This window comes from Myotis lucifugus, unplaced genomic scaffold (assembly GCF_000147115.1).
Source record: "Myotis lucifugus unplaced genomic scaffold, Myoluc2.0 scaffold_54, whole genome shotgun sequence".
Classification (NCBI taxonomy): domain Eukaryota; kingdom Metazoa; phylum Chordata; class Mammalia; order Chiroptera; family Vespertilionidae; genus Myotis; species Myotis lucifugus.
In genome coordinates this window covers 4,232,022-4,245,925 of record NW_005871102.1, presented here as the reverse complement: position 1 = coordinate 4,245,925, position 13,904 = coordinate 4,232,022, and the positions used below count along the sequence as shown (strand labels likewise).

Genomic DNA, 13,904 nt, shown 5'->3' with positions numbered 1-13,904 from the left:
GACAGGTTGCCTATGTGGTAGGAAAGGCCTAGTAGCTAGCTACTTCGCAGGTTACCTGGAATAAAAACGTGGTTGCCTTACCTTCAATAAGATTGAGCTATAACTTTGGAACTGGCTTACCGAAAGACTCTTTATGTCAGTTACTCTTAATAAATGAAATGGAGCTTATCCTAGAAAGGATTTAGACTCTGCCATTCTCAGTGAGAGGCCATCAATACCTAGGAAACTTGGCATCTGTAAAGTCGACTTTTAAAACTTGAGATTTTGGATAATGCCAATATTAGACACCACCTTGAAATTTAGTTAATATCTATAAATAAACATATTCTTAGGTTTCAAGCCTGGTAGAGTATAAAGACCAAATTTTCGGTCTAATGTTCACTTGAGAGTTATCATATGAGAATACTAATTCTTCTAGCATTATTGTTCTTAGGTCTCCTCCTGGTAATAATATAAAAAGCCTGTAAAAACTTCTGCAATCATGAAAATGTTTTAAATTATTTGTAAATGTAATGTAATACTATTTTTATATACTTAATAGTAAGTTAAAAGATTATTACACCCTAACAAGTTTTTAGTCTTTTATTTTAGGGTCTATGAAAGATAACCAAGTAAGAAAGGATTGCTTCCACTTATGCCATAATCCCACCCTCTACCTCCAAAAAAGCCATCTAAAAATAAGCTCACTTTTCAATTTTATCAGTGGGGTTAACAGTTATTATGTTGTAGTTCTATAGATAATTATAAGGAAGATTAAAGAATGAACTAAAAGTTTCAATCTACATACAGCTGCCAAAATATTGATATAATTTCATATTGTTTTTCTTGAACTATAAATGAATTACTTAAAATGCTTATCTTTATAAGTTAATTTAACCTCCCTTGTCTAAGTTTCTCCACTTGTAAAATATGAATAATATCACTCACCTTATAAATTGTTAAGAATTAATTTATTGTTAAGTACACAGCATCAGGCATATAGTATTAAGTACTGAATAAATGTTAATTATTAAGACTTTTATTATTTCCTGATTGGTGTGTCTCAGTGGTTGAGAATCAATCTATGAACCAGAAGGCCACGGTCTGATTCCCAGTCAGGGCACATGCCGGTGTTGTGGGCTCAATCCTCAGAAGGGAGTGTGTAGGAGGCAGCCGATCAATGATTCTCTCTCAATATTGATGTTTCTATCTCTCTCTCTCCCTCTCCTTTACTCTATGAAATCAATAAAGATATCTCAAAGAAAAAGATTTTTATTATTAATCTCCAATTTTTTGCTTAAAAAAATTACAAATTATTGAAAAATCAACAGTTGGAAGCACCACTGGAAAAGCTGCTGGAACTTGGGAATCACATTATATTTATGAGTGAGATGCAGTACTGTATAGTTGCTATGCATTATTATTTTTTTTAAAGAGATAGGTTCTTAAAGAAAAATATGAACAAGGGAAAGAAATTAATGCAACCCCACCTCCAGCCTTTTTATATCATAAGCTAATGAGTGATCTAAAATAAACTTCAGAAATTATGTATACCATTAAAGAATGTTAGAGGAATTTTAAATATATAAAAAGAATAAGAGATCAACCAAAGGACTTGTATGCATGCATATAAGCCTAACCAATGGACACAGACAATAGGGGGGTGAGGACATGAGTGGGAGGTTGGGGGGGCAATCGGGGGATAAGGACACATGTAATACTTAATTAATAAAGCAATTAAAAAGAAAAAGAAAACTGGCAGGAAAACAAAACCAAACAAAAAGAATAAGGGCAAAAAAGGATATAAATGAGGTAATGGAAAATGGGGATGTAATTCTGGCCAAAGAAAAAGCTAGGCTAGCTGCCATTTGGTCAGAGCTCATTCTCAGGATTCAAAAGAAAATGCCTGAACATGCCTGATTGCTGTTCTAGAATACAATATATAATCTACTGAGAAGAGTAAGGTAAAGCAATCCATGGTGTACATTACCTACAAACCAAACCAAAGACAAGGAAAACGGAGTAACACTCTTTAAATACTGAATGCCAGTGACATTTTTTAACCATTAGGCATTTTTGAGATCAGTTCAGAGCCTTTTATACTTTCCACCAAGTACGATTCTACCACAGAGGAAGGAAAAAAAACACACACCTCAATACCCATAGAGCTGCAGAAAGCTTTGGACTTTGTTGAAATTATCTGCATAAAAATGTGAGTGCAAAGCTATTATTTTTGAAAATATTTGTACATTGGTTAATAGAAGTTTCTAAAACTAATGTAAACTAAAGAACCATATTTTACTGGGAGATCAAGATAGAAAGAACCTACTGAAAAATAAAAGGATCAGATAAAACCTGAAGTTCCTTTTAAGTTTAGGCATGCTTTAAACATTCCATTGGCTAAGATGAAGACACCTCAAACAAGGCCTGGCAATGACATGTATGTACCACTTCCATGAAACAGGAGATAGGAGAGAAGATTCACAAGGCTGTAATAGCAACCTGAGCCATGGTATTGAAGAGCTGTGATGTTCCATAAAGGCAGGGATAAAGCCCATTTCATTCACTGCTATGTATCTAGCACCAAGCCTACTGCTAAGCAAATACTGGTTAGTCAGCTGATGCAACAAAAGAAAACTGGAGTGGGTAGGAGTTAATGTATACAAAAATGCCACACAAATAAAATTATAGGACCAATGGGAAGAACCAGAAAAGAATCATTTAATTAATTAATACAACCAACAAATATTACTAAGTGCCTATTTTTGTTCTAGATGCCAAGGACAAAGCCTTGAACCAAGACAAAGAAAGGCTTACAGCCCTGGCTGGTTTGGCTCAGTGGACAGAGCACTGGCCTGCGAACTGAAGAGTCCCAGGTTTGATTCCAGTCAAGAGCATGTACCTCGGTTGCAGGCTCCTCCCTGGCTTGGGCCTGTGCAGGAGGAAACCAATTGATGTGTTTCTCTCACATCGATATTTCTCTCTGTCTTTCCCTCTCTCTAAAAATCAATGGAAAAATATCTTCGGGTGAGGATTAAAAAAGAAAAAAGAAGAAGGGCTTACACATGGCTGAGGGGGATAGAGGTTAATGCAAACATCATGATGAAAATAAAATGATGCTTTTCAGAGAACAGGGGATGGAGAGGGCACTGTATTACAGAGGGCTATTCTAAAAACAGCTTTTCTCTTCTCAAAAAAATAAAAGGGGGAACTATTATGAAAATCTAACACATTAAATAAAAAACTAAGTGCATGTGGGAGGGAGAGCTCTCCCTACAAGAGCAAGGAGTCATACCTAGATACACCAAAACAAGGTATCTGTGTCCCACAGAAGGGCAGAAGCTTAACAAAAACTGGGCTTCTACTTAATAGAAAGCAATATATAGAACTGCAACAATTTACTTATCGCTAGAGTTTTAAAAATACAGGGTGGGGCAAAAGTAGGTTTATAGTTGTGAGTACGTAAAACTTGAATTTTATTATTGTATTATTATTTATTTATTATTGTATGATTTTCAATACAAACAACGTAAACCAACTTTTGACCCACCCTGTATGCTTTCTTTCCCAGAAAACATAAGCCAGTTGAGCTACTGCATCTTCCCAAAATTACGTAAAATAGAAATGAGGCTAGAAAATGCACATGAAAGATATCAGGTTTCATACAACTAAATTATTTTTGCACAATGTTCTGCTTTTCTTCCTCTCCAGCAAAGTAAAACTTCCTATGCCAAATTCTTCCATAAACCCCTTAAGATTGTTCTTCAATGACAAGAACAAATGAATGCTGTTAATGATTTTCAGATTTTAAGCAATAATTCTCATATAAAACAATTTTTTCCTTGAGATTTGCCAAACTATTCCTCTCCAAAAAAATTGTATCCTTGCTCTAAGAATTATTTACTGTATTGTCTGTCCAGGCTAATTTTTACTTTGAATGAGAACCAACAGAAGAGACAACTTTTCAAGGGATGATGAATTGAAAGCCAAAAAAACATTTTCTACTTTGTAGAATTGAATCCACATTGAATTATGGATAAATCTGGCAGTATCAAAGTAAAGAGTTTGTCAGCATATAAAACTCCACCTCCTTTTTTAAGTTTCACAAAGAATGGTCAGTTTTGGTCATGATTTTTAGGGGCAAACACCATCTGTTTGGATCACATCTCTCATGTTAAGAAACATGTCATGAGTCTTTACCTTCTCTCTAGGCACTACAGATTCCTCTGGCTGATACATCTTTGCAAATGAACCTTTGCAGACATAAGGAATAAAGGGTAGCATTATGCAAATTCAGTATGCTTGAAGAGGGACAGTTAAACAGAAACTACCAATTTCCATAATGAATGTTATCTTTCAAATGTCTTCAGAGTAAATTCTGTCCTATCAATCATACAGCATTTTGTAAATGTTGACATTTTTGGCAATTGTTTCTTATGAGGGGTAAAGGATTCTAAAATCAAGACAAGTTGAATTAAAAAATCATGACCCTAATTCATTTTAAATTAGAACAAAATATGAACAAAGTAAATATTACCAGGATATAAACTATTGTTAAATCTTCATTCTTCAGAACACTCTGGAACTGAAGATCAGGAATGAAAAAAAGAACCAGCTGTCTATGATGTAAATAAATCAGGTAGTCACGGCTGTATAAGTTGAAAATACTTCACATTTCCTTAAGAAAAGCATGTGTGTTCTGACAGAGGAAATACATTTAATTTCAAGATCTGCTTTATAAAACAAAATCAATACTATATTAAAAAGATTTTCATGTTGGAAATAAGCTAAACTGAGTCACAATAATTTATCTGACAAATGTTTCATTTTCCTTTCACAAGTCTACCAAATATTTATGCCAAATGTTGCGCAATTACATCACAGCCTCAGACGCTTCACAAACTAATAAAGGGATGAATAATATATGAAGACTTCCAATATATAAAATTATATAGATATTACAATGTATATCCTCTAAGTACTTTGCCATTTCCCCCTTTTGATTTCAAATTTTGGATAACCCTCAGAAAGATGCATCTCATTTCAACAGAGAATATGAGAAGTAGATGAAGAGGAGAAATTCAGTAACCCCCCCAGGTTTCTAGTGTGGGGGAGCAGTGTAAACAATGCCACACCATGGTCACTGGTACACGAGGCTGGGAGATAAGATGGGGATCCGGTTTGGAGGAAGGGGAACAATGATGAATTTATTTCTGGACATGCTGACTTAGAGTTACTACAGGTATCTCATGCAATCAGTATCTGAATACCTAAGATGCTATCAGGCTTCAGGAATTACATAGGCAGCTAGACATAAAAGTCTAGTCTAGATCTGAGAGTCATCAGGTGATATGTGGAAAAATCTGAATGAGACCACTCCAAATGAGTGTAGAGAGTAAGAAAAAATGTAGACTGAGACACCTCTAGAATAGATTTAAGACAAAGGCAGAGAAAGAGGAGCCATTAAAACAAAAGCCAGAATATAGAAGGTAAACCAAGAGACAGGTGCTACGAGTGGAGAATTTCAAGAAGCAGAAATAACTAGTATCAACCTCACAAATTTAAGATGAGGCTTGAGAAATACTTATTAAGTACTTCAACGTGGAAGTCAGTGGTGACCTTATTGGGAAAATTTCTATAAGTGAAGAGGGATACATGCTGAGCAAAAGAAAGCAGCAAGGAGAAAGGAGGAATAGGGTGACTTTTTTACTGGCTTAGGCATGAAGGAGAAATTACATGGTGACAGTGAAAGGGAAGATTCTGGGCCAGGAGAACATACAAGACTAAAGAAAACCAGAGAGAAGAAAGTCAATGGACACCAAACTAAAGATACAGGAAAAATAATGGTTTTAATATTTTCTCCAAATTAACTTCTGCACCTCAATATTTGCCTCCTTTGCTTTAACCCATAGAAATAATTACGGTGTTTGTTTCAGGGACCAGCGTTTGGAGAAAGCAGGTATATTCTTTAATGGAAAACCTTTCCAGATTCCACTAAACTCCAACCACGCTTCTCTCTCTGAATGTGCATCAAGAGTACATGTATATGCACACACAGAGACAACTTCAAATCCTGCCTGAAGTCTCCATTGTGGAAAATATAAAACAAGGCCCTGAACTAGATGTGAGAGCACCAGAATTATTATTATTTTGCCATTTTCTCTTTTTCAATAGAAAATAATACTGATTTCCATTTCTAAAAGATACAAATTATGGAATTTGAGAAAAACATTTCAATGATAAAAAAACAATCACAGAACCAGCAAATTTTAGAACAAGAGCTTCGCAGGTATAATTGGAAAGATGCTAGATCAAACCTTCAGGTTGAGGGTCTGTAGTAACTAGGTTTTAGATCTATGAGTCAGGTCATCCACCTTCTGGACCTTTGTGTTCTAAAACGTAAAGAAGAGATCACTGTGGTCCCATCTGGCCTTAAAAAGACCATGATTCTGGTCCTGTGTGTATTTCTAGGGAAAGAGAGCAGGGCTCCCAGAAGACAGTTCAATGACGTGAAAAGTTAGTGTGGTGGTGCCATTTTGGAACTGAGGGTTGTCAACTGTCAGTTAAATGCTCTTTATGCTACAAAAAGTTTTTATAAAGTTTGAAGACGTTGATGATATTTTTTAAATGCTCTATTCCTCCTCTCCCCCAAATTACATTTTCAAGACTGGCATAGCCAAGGCTACAGTAAAAAGTGGACACGTGCAGAATGTCTCTCCTGATACCAAGCTTAGAGGCTCTCTGGTACAGTCATGCTCACGATGGCCCTGAGTCATTTATCAAAGAAACAGGACACACTGCTCTGGTATGTAGTGCCATTATCTACACTGTGTTTAGGGGTAACTGCCTTCGACATACATAGGGTGCACAACATTCCCGATTTCACTGGAATCCTAGGAGGTCCCTCAGTTCCCTGACAAACTAAGCCTGATGCTCTATAGCGGCAGAATGAGTATCACTGCCTCTGGCTCTATTTTGTCTTCCATGTCACAGTATGTAAAGGCATCAAAGATGACACTGCAGCACCTCCTGAACACATAACAGGCTTTTCGATTTACTTTCAAAAACAGCTATCAAAAAATTGGTATGAGTAGTTAAAAGACAGAGTGGAGATGGGAGAAAAAGGGATATTAGCAAGAAAGAAATGTTTATCATTTCATTACTCTCTATATAGGATCAAACCAACTTAATTTATGCTGGACATATATTCTATAGAGCATTTTCTATATTTAAATTTACACACACATTTTTTAAAGGACAGCTTGAAACTTTTTATTTAAACATCTAAAAAACATTATTCATATTTTTTGAAAATAATCTTATAATGCTATTGTTTAAATAATTCTTGGAATTTATAAATACTGTAAAATATACAGTAAAGAGGTAAATCTTTAGTCAAGTGATATATCAAATACAGATTTATTTTGTCTTAGCACTAAAGCTAAATTCCCCCAGCCAAACAATTCATTTCATCCAGAAAAACAGTAACACCAACATTACTGAGACTACTTTTCAAAATACACCCTAAAATATCTGCCAACTGTATAAAACATGAACTTATGATATTAAAAGTAAATTCAATAAATCTCTTGGTCAATTTCTTTAGTTAATGCTAAATATTGTTACAGCATTAAAGTTCATTGCAAACTACTGTTTTATTCTTTAAAAGCATTACAAAATAGCTAAAATGTATTCTTTTACCATACGGGTCTGTTTTTAACAGAAAATGATAGTCTATGAAAAATCTTTAGGGCAAAGGCTAATTTAATATAAAAATACATTCCAGGTAATAACACATTCCTTTAGTCAATCTCTTCAGCCTAATAATCCCAGTAATTTCTTTAAAGGTTACAAACACTTTTAAACTATCTTGAATTTTATATAATTACTGATTAAGCAGAGCAACAACCAGGCATAATGAACACACGGTGATGTCAACTCACCTAAATAGGGAATGCAGGGTGTCATCTTTAAGCTACTTATATAGTCTCTGAGTCTTTTGTAGTTATCTTCTTTACTCATTACATATTCTAATTTTTCAAAGGTAGTTTTGTCTTTTCGACTTAGTAACTAAAAAACAAACAGAAAAGCCTAAGTTATTTCCAAATCCTATTTTATTATAGCAAAGACTTGAAGTTGTGTTGTATTTACTGTAAATTTGAATTTAATTTCAAAGTTATACATTCTTTAATTATATTTTGGTAATACATAAGTGACAAAATCAGACATGTATATGAAATCATTAAGTTAGTAAATTATAATACATTATTTCCCATCTTTGCTATTTTAAATGGTTAAGCAATTTTTGTTGACAAGTTTTTCTTGACAAATTTAACTATGGTCACAATATTTGTAAACTGGTTTACATTTTTGGATTTTTGACATTTTTTCTTTTATCCCTTTGACCACTGGCTGTATCCACACAGTTGAATAATCAACTGAAACTGTTTTAAGAGGCTTGAGGGTAGATTTGTTGTGTGTGCCCTTTGAAAAACATAAAGATAATCAAGGAGAATAAAAGAAAAGCAAGGTCAGTCGCCCAAATAATATCTACACTGCCCTGAATATCAGCAAATAGCATCTCCAATATCTAACTTGATGCCACCTCTCTGGACTCATCTCCCACATCAACCACTCCCTAGCTTACTCCACTGTCAACAATGACCACCCTGCTATTCTTTGAACATTATTGGGGCCTTTGTACTGGCTACTACCTCTGCTTGGAATTCTCTTCTCCCAGATATCCACATGAATGGCTCTCTCAATTTCTCCAGGTCTCTCCCCAACTCTCACTTATCAGAGACTCTCTTACAACATTTTATATGAAATACTTCCTTCCCCTTCTGTCCCATTTACTCTGCTTTATTTTTCTTCAGAGCGTTCATCACTATTTATGATACATCATTTATTTATTTACAGTTTATCTTTTCCCAGTAGACTGTTAGCTATATAAGAATGGGGCTGTCTATATCACTTACTGTTTTATGTCAAGCAAATTACACAGTGCCTGGCACAGTATGGAATATTTTAAAATTTAATATAAACACCAAAAATTTTATTTAGATTAATAATGGAGCTGTTACTGAATTTAAAAAAATCTTTTCCATGCAAATACATGGAGACAAAAAAATATCTTCAAGGAAAATGAAAATTAACTTGAGGAAAATGTAGCTCATTTCTAAACCACAATATAAATCAGAGTATAATTCTTTTCCCTAAAATTTCAAAGATGGAATTCATAACTGCATATTTATAATCATTTCCATTTCTCCATGAAATTCAAATTAAGAAAAGAGAATAAGGACATCATTATTGAAAAATAAATTTTAAAGTAGGAAAACCCTTCACCCAGGTGTTTCTAAAATATAAAGAGGAGTGTAAGTTCTTCCATACTAATGTTTTTCCAATATAGAAATCTACCCTGGTTTTCACAAGAAACATCTGTCTGCAGACACTATGAAAAGTGAAAGTGACACTAGGCTAACCCCTTTAACATTGAAGAACAGTATTAAATATGAACACACTTAATTAAATGTAAAGTTTTACTTACATAAATCTAAACAAAAAATACCTAGAAAGCTTGAGGTCAGTATCATGTCACTCAAAGACGAAATATACAAATTTGCAGATGTAAAAATTCACATCCTGACCTTGTCAAGGTAATAAAACCAAATATGATTAACATATCAGAATGTGTAGCAACACTGCATAACAGCATGCTAACTCTCAGGCTTTCCATTATTCCTAAGGAAAACCCCCAAAGTTGACTAAAAATTAATGGAAACTAAGTATATTTTTTGAAACTTAAAATTTAGATTTTCCTTAAAAGTTTCCAAAAGCATAGTTTTTACATGATTAAATGTATTTACACTTCCCATCAGTAAACATGAAAGGCAGTATTGTCTAGATGCTTAAAGACAAGCACCAAGTTGTAATTTATCCCAAAATTATCAGATTAGCCTCCTGAAACACTTGAGACATAAAAATGTAGGTTTCAAAGAACAGAGGACAAAGTAATTTAAAAATCCTTATCTATTATCATAATATTGACCTCACTAAGCACTACATTAACTTAAGGAGGATTACTCACCGCCCAAGTTTTCGTCAACCTAAAAATCGGGGCGCTCTGTAAGCCAGAAACCACTGCCATGAGTGCATGGAGGTTATTCAGCTCATACAGTTTCTGAAGATTTAAGAAAAAGAGAAGAGGTGACAAATAAAGAGCATTAATACAAAAAAAATCTTTAGATGAACAACAAGTAAAATCTAGGCATTGGTAGTGTCCATACTTAGCACCCTCATTGCTAAGATCTATTTTTAGAACACCCCTATTTTACCCCTAAGTTGCTTTTGGCCCTCAGTAGAAATTCTGTGTTCTAACCTGGCATTGCCCCCAAGCTCTGGGAACCAATCTACTTCTACTTGGGTAATATAATAACAAAAACAAAGATATGGCTGATATCAAGTTCACCTGGTATGATCATGCACCCTGGTATCCAGCAAGCAGTCTCCTTCCTTACACTAAAATATTACTAAGCCTCTGTCCTAAGATTCAAGTTTCAAGAAAAGGATCCTGATTTGGTTTCCTACTCAATACCCCCATTATTCAGGGTTAGAGCTCAAACCTGCTTTCGACAGTCCTCCTCACTTTCCTGCTTCCTCCTGCCTGAATCCCCAGATCCAGGGTTCCTTGTTCATGCTTGGACATCCACCTGCTTCCCAGGACCAGACCTTGCTTTTATAGTCTCCTTGCAGACAACTTGCACCTAACAATAGGTTCCATCAGTTTGCCAAGACATCTACTCGACACTTTGTGATTATTCCCAGACTTCTTCATACTGACATCCCAAGAGCCCTATATAAAAATCAGTCATTTAAAATGGTTCTACCCCCTATCAAGCGACTCCAAGACAAAAAGCCTGTTCTGAACATTAGAACAAAGAGAAGAGAAGGGTTCTGTTTCTCTAGAGAACTCAACCTAGTATGCCACCTTAACTCGGGTCTCAAAGAATTCCCATAAGGTTTCAAGAAATATAAACACAAGTAAAAAAAAGGAAAATGAAAAAACACAAGGAAATAGGAACTCACAAATGGAGAACAACATCAGGTATGTTGTTCTCAAATAAAATGAAGATTAAATGTGAAGGCCCTATCCAGAATGCAACATAAAAGCCAATGAGTTTTAAAAATTCTTAAAATAAGTTAAGGGACATGAAAGGTAGAGCAAAAAGGCCAACATTTATCTCACTTTTTAGGAGATACTAAAAAAAATAATGGGGTAGAAACAATATTTGTGACGTAATGGCAGATTATTTTCCCAAATTACTAAAAGACAGTCATTCCTAAGGCCAGGAACTCAAGGAATCCTAAACAGAGTAAATACATTAAAAAAAACAACAACTTGTAAGTCTGAAATAGCATTTTTTCAAGAACAAGTGTGATAAAAAGATGCTGTCAGACAAAATAAAATAAAGAGAGCTTTAAGAAAGAAGGATTTTTAAGAATGCTGCTGGAATGATTATTCATGGAAAATTATGAACTGGAATGTATAATTCATTCATATTATATATTAAATATACTCCACATAGATGAAATACTCAAGCTATGAAACTTTTAAAGGCTAATTAAAAACCCATTTTTTACAAAAATTCTCAGAGCTTTCTTAAATGAACTATCCTTAAAGAAGACAATAAAATTAAGTAAAGATGAATACGTTTTATTACTTAGCTAAGAACATCTATGTCAAAAGATAACATGAAAAGAGTAATGATAAGACAAGCCACAAATAGGAAGATGTATGTAAAGTATATAATAGAAAACTAGAAATTAGTTACATATTAAAAAACACTCCTATAAAAAGAAAAGACCAACACCATAATAGAATATTATTCAAAGATCTTGAATAGACATTTCAGGAAAAAACAACAACAACCCTAAATGGCCAAAATATAAAAAGTGTTCATTCTCATCAGATTCAATGAAAGGTTACTGGTCTGTCATTTCTTTGAAGGTAGACTTTTCTCTATGCATTTCTAGGGTTTCACCTTCACATAAGCACCAAGAGACCGACACAAGAATGCTTTATAGTAGCAGTGTTTATAACAGCAATAATCTAAAAACTACCCAAGCTAAAACATACTGAACAATTTGTGGCATATGCAAACAACAGAATACAACAGAGATATACCCCAAACCATCCAGTAACACTGCTGAGTGAAAAAACACATACCAAGTTGTGAAAGAATAAAGTATCATGGAATAATTCATTTTAAACAAAATTCAAAATCATATACAACAATATATTATTCAGGGATACACGTGCACATATAGTAAAACTATAAAAGAGGAGCAAACAAAATTTAGGGAAGTGGTTCCTTTTGTAGTGGGAGGTTAGGGGATTGCATATGAAGAGACAGGAATTCAAAGTGGGCAGTGGGCACAAGGCAATTCACTTTATCATTGTTTTGATACCTTAAATAAATTTTATAAATACTCTTTTGTGTTTATGGATAATTAGTTTTATGTGCCAACTTGGCTAGGCTATAGTATCCGGTTATTTAATCAAACAGTGATCTAGGTGTTGCTATGAAAATACTTTGTAGATGTACCATCTACAATCGGATCATTTAAATTAAAAGATTATACTCTATAATCAGGTAGGCAGCATCACATCAGTTGAAACACCGTAAGAGTAAAAACTGAGGTTTCCTAGAGAAGAAATTCTGCCTCCAGGCTGCAGCCTCAACTCCTGCCTCAGATTCAAGGCTGTCCGCCGCCCTACAGATGTCACACTTGCCAGCCCCGACCCCAACCCCAACCCCAACCCCAAACCCAAACCCAGGAGTCAATTCTTTAAGTCAATTTATATATTACATATTTATACATATTTTACTGTCTCCAGAGAACCCAAACTGATACAATCTACTGAAAGAAGAGAAGACCTGCCAGCTTTGTAACAAACTTAATGTAGAAGGCAGAGAGTCAGAACAGGATTTAAGAGACACTGATGAAACAAAAAGTTATGAATTTAGGGCTTGGGATCAAAACAAGCACCGTCAAACGTAACTCAAAGTCTAAGAGCCTAAATTGGAACTAAACGCCATTTGACGAGCAGGATAATGGCAGGTTTGATGGGCAAAATTTGGTGGTTTTGAGTAGAATATACAAGCACATAAAAAACTAACAAAATTATGAGAAAACAATAATGCAAATTCATAATCTATGGAGAAAAGTCATGAATTTCTATAAGCTAAAACCCAATATTTACCTAACATACCACAAAGAATGTTTTAAAAATTTTATGACATTTCTACAGAATATCAAATTTTAGAAGGCTAGTTCTGCCATCTAGTGCCACAAAATGTTAGAATACAATTGTTCCATGAGCTCAAGGAAAATAAGCAAGAGGTATGACTTACAATAATTGTAATTTTACAGTTATTACAAAACTTAAAACTATTAAAATGGTATACTTATTTTATTGTCTTCCTTCATTCACGGGTGAGCTAAGTTATATAATTATTACAAGAAGAACGATGTGGCTACAAGTACACCACTTTTTAGTGAACCCAACATAAATTTGGAGTTGTTACAAGTTTTATATTCTTTTTTTTTTTTTAGAGAGGAAGGGAGGGGGGAGAGAGGAGAGAGAGAGAGAGAGAGAGAGAGAGAGAGAGAGAGAGAGAGAGAGAGAGAAACAATGATCAGTTGCCTCCCACTTATGCACAGACCTGGGAATGAACCTGTAACCTGGGCAAGTGCCCTGACCAGGAATAGAACCCGCGATCTTTTAGTGTATGGAATGACACTCCAGCCAACTGAACCACCTGGCCAGGACAGGAAGTTGTTATAAGTTTTAATAAAATCTTGGAATCTTCTTGTGGAATGTTCATTCCATCCTCCTCTCTAAATTCTGCCTGTCCTTT

General features: G+C 34.6%; 1 protein-coding gene across 1 annotated transcript in view; it reads right to left on the bottom strand.

The window, feature by feature from the left end:
- The window catches only part of RALGPS2 (Ral GEF with PH domain and SH3 binding motif 2), a 120,885-nt gene that overhangs the window by 50,313 nt on the left and 56,668 nt on the right, over positions 1-13,904 (bottom strand). Inside the window, 2 exon segments of the mRNA XM_006088956.3 lie at positions 7,923-8,049; positions 10,070-10,162. Of these exon segments, the coding sequence (XP_006089018.1) occupies positions 7,923-8,049; positions 10,070-10,162 (220 nt within the window).